The sequence below is a fragment of the Aegilops tauschii genome, chromosome 6, assembly GCF_002575655.3.
Source record: "Aegilops tauschii subsp. strangulata cultivar AL8/78 chromosome 6, Aet v6.0, whole genome shotgun sequence".
NCBI classification, from domain to species: Eukaryota; Viridiplantae; Streptophyta; class Magnoliopsida; order Poales; family Poaceae; genus Aegilops; species Aegilops tauschii.
In genome coordinates this window covers 480,878,723-480,881,794 of record NC_053040.3, presented here as the reverse complement: position 1 = coordinate 480,881,794, position 3,072 = coordinate 480,878,723, and the positions used below count along the sequence as shown (strand labels likewise).

General features: G+C 43.8%; 1 protein-coding gene across 1 annotated transcript; it reads right to left on the bottom strand.

Moving 5' to 3' along the window:
• Positions 1-652: 652 nt before the first annotated feature.
• Positions 653-2,307, bottom strand: LOC109781305 (uncharacterized). The gene is made up of 3 exons (XM_020339911.2): positions 2,224-2,307; positions 1,965-2,111; positions 653-1,333 (listed from the first exon to the last, which is right to left on the bottom strand). Exons 1-3 carry the CDS (start codon positions 2,305-2,307, stop codon positions 653-655), a joined length of 912 nt encoding a protein of 303 aa, XP_020195500.2.
• Between the last annotated feature and the right edge of the window lie 765 nt (positions 2,308-3,072).

The following is a 3,072-nucleotide window of genomic DNA, read 5'->3' as shown; positions in this document are numbered from 1 at the left end:
TTACGGTGCCTCGGGGTAGACGGAGCCACCTAAACCTAACCATTAGTGTTTATGGTGGCTAGGGGTCGACGGAGCCACTAAAACCTAAGCATTAGGGTTTATGGTCGCTAGGGGTAGATGGAACCACTAAAACCTAACCATTAGTGTTTACGGTGCCTCGGGGTCGACGAAGCCACCTAAACCTAAGCATTAGGGTTTACGGTGGCTCGGGGTCGACGGAGCCACCTAAACCTAACCATTAGGGTTTACGGTGCTAACATAACCATCAAATAGTCTTCCAATGCTAACATAATCATCTAATATAAAACCTAGTGCATGAGAAATCATAATCTGAAGTCTAGCAACCATAACACAGAATATCTGATCCATCTTCCAATGCATGATATATCATCATTTCAAGTCTAGCAAACATAACACACAATGCTTCTTGGAGTTCAACATATTATAGGGTACACAACCATTGTTCGCAATACATAGTGGAGTTTAGATGCATAGTTCATACTTTTCTCACAAAAGGATGAAAAGCATATCTACTACATACATACACAGCCATAGTTCATCTTAGAGAAGTTCACATTTAGTAGAGCCATACACTACACAACCATCATGCCCAAAAGGTCAGCATTGCCCACTAGTCTCATATTCATTTTCTTCACTTCTCTAAGATGGCCTGGATCCCCTTGATCTTCTCCTTCAGCTTCTCCTTTGCCTTCATCAGCTCAGCAATCTGAAGCTCTAGTTGCCCCATCTCTTCACCATGCTTTTCCTTTCCCTTAAGCAAATCAGCAACCTGAAACTTCAACTCTAGCTTATCTTGGGTGAGCTTCTCCTCAGACTTTGTAAGCTCTGCATTCTTCAACTCCAAGTTAATCTTAGCTTCACTAAGCAATTGCTTGTCTGTAATATGCTTCAACTTCAGGTTCTGGATGACTGTTGCTTGAGCTCTTGTCAGGTTCAGTAGCACTTCATACTTCTGATTAAGCTTCTCATACTCTGCATCTTTCTGTGCCATCTGTGCCTTCATATCAGCCACCAGTTCACTTCTGCATTGCTGCTGATATGTAATGCTAGACTGCAGATATCTGAAATCCACCACCCTCTCCTCCTGGAAGCTCATAAGCTCATGCACATCTTGGACTAGCTTGTCATAGTTGGCCTCCAGCTTGTTCTTCTCTTCTGTCAGATGGTGGATAGTGAAAGAACTTTCAAGATTATCATTCACCCTAGCACTCTTGCTATCTTCAACCGTTGCCCACAGCTTCAACAATGCATTTTGCATTGTTGGGGGCCACTGGTGATCAACCCATTCAACAAACCCACAATTCTGCCCTTCCTGCAAGAAGAGCAAAAAGATAAAAAATAAACAAGTTAGTTCATACCATAGGTAAATAACTAGTGCAAAGCAATAGCACTGCTTTTCCTTTCTACATTGGTAATAATAGCACCACTAAGCTACACTGGTAATTGAGATGTACCTACCCACTAAATAACAACATGACAAATTACAGCACCACTCAGCTACATATTTGAACTAGATTTTGCTAATCAGCTACAAAACAAGAGCAATCTCAGACTGCAAACTTGGTGAACTACCAAAGCATATGCAGTACATACTATCCATTCAACTGAATATTTGTAGCATTTAGATACATAACAGCAGGTGCATCCCAACATAAAAGTAACAGTTCACTCAATATTTAGTTCCAAATAGGAGCAAAAGTGTAACAACAACATAAAACCTGTAGAAGTCCCAAACTGAGTATTTCACATGATAGAAGGAACAATGCCACTGGAAAATAATAGTACCACTGTCATTAAACTACACAAGCTACTGCGGTTGCAAAAGTGAATATGACCTAATAATCAGGCCTTGTACTCATGTTCAACATGCCACTGTCAAACCAACAATAATATGACACTATCAACCTAAATATAATATCCCACTATCAGCCTACAATTCATACCGGCTCTGCACATGCTAAGAACCTTCTCCCTGTGTCTGTTCCTTCAAATGCGACAAGCCTCTCAGATGCCTTGCCGTGCTTCTCACATGGCGACATCGTTTCCAGCTCAAGCCCCTGGTAATCTGGATCTTCAACGCTCAAAGGGACCTGCCGAAGCTCGTACAAACAAAATGCCCAAATCAAAAGCGAGCGAAATCAACCAAATCAAAAAGCCCCAAATCCGAAACCCTAACCCTAAACCTAGCTCAAGGAAAATCACCTGGTTAAGCCCGTCCGTGGATGAGGTCGAGTGCATGTACCGCAGGCTGGACGTGTCCTCACTGCTTTCGTCTTCGAAAACCATGGCGGGAGGCGGCGATCAGGTCCGGCAACGCTGCGGGCGACGACGAGGGCGACGAGAGAGAAGCGAGGAGGGAGGCACGAGCGAGGAGGAAGATAGTGGAGCACGAGCCGGTCCTGTTCGAGCCGGACCGCACCTATCGAGCGAGCGGGCGGGTGCCGATTCACCAGCGTGGCAGCTGACGCGCGGGCCCGGACGGTCAGTTCCAGCGTCAATACGTAGAAATACGAAGTTTAGCCCGATTTGCAACGGTTCGCCCCAAACGTGGCACTGACACGTAAAAATTACCAAAAATGGTACCAATTCGCCACCACCGTCCCAAATATGGTATTATCGTGTAATTAACTCATTCGCCTCGAATGGGTACGTGGGCAGGTGGCAGCCACCGATCACATGGGATCTGTGAGAGAGGCAACTGCGCCTTTATTTGACTGACAAACTTTCTTTCCCCGGAGTCTTAATCCACTGGCTGGCAACCAGAACCAGGATGGCATTGTAGGTACCTACTAGTTAACCATTTGAAAGTTTGACCCAGATTATAGAATAAAATAACAACATCTGGAATACCTAATAGATAAAATATGAAACTGCTTTTCATGATAAATCAAATGGTATAAATGTCGTATTGTGGATATTGATATATTTTTCTAAAAACTTAGTCAAACATGCACCCGTTTGACTTTTGAAAAAATAAATACACCTAATATAAAGGAACGGAGGGAGTACTACTTAGTACACAGGGACGTCAACGAAGAGCTTCGAGCTAGC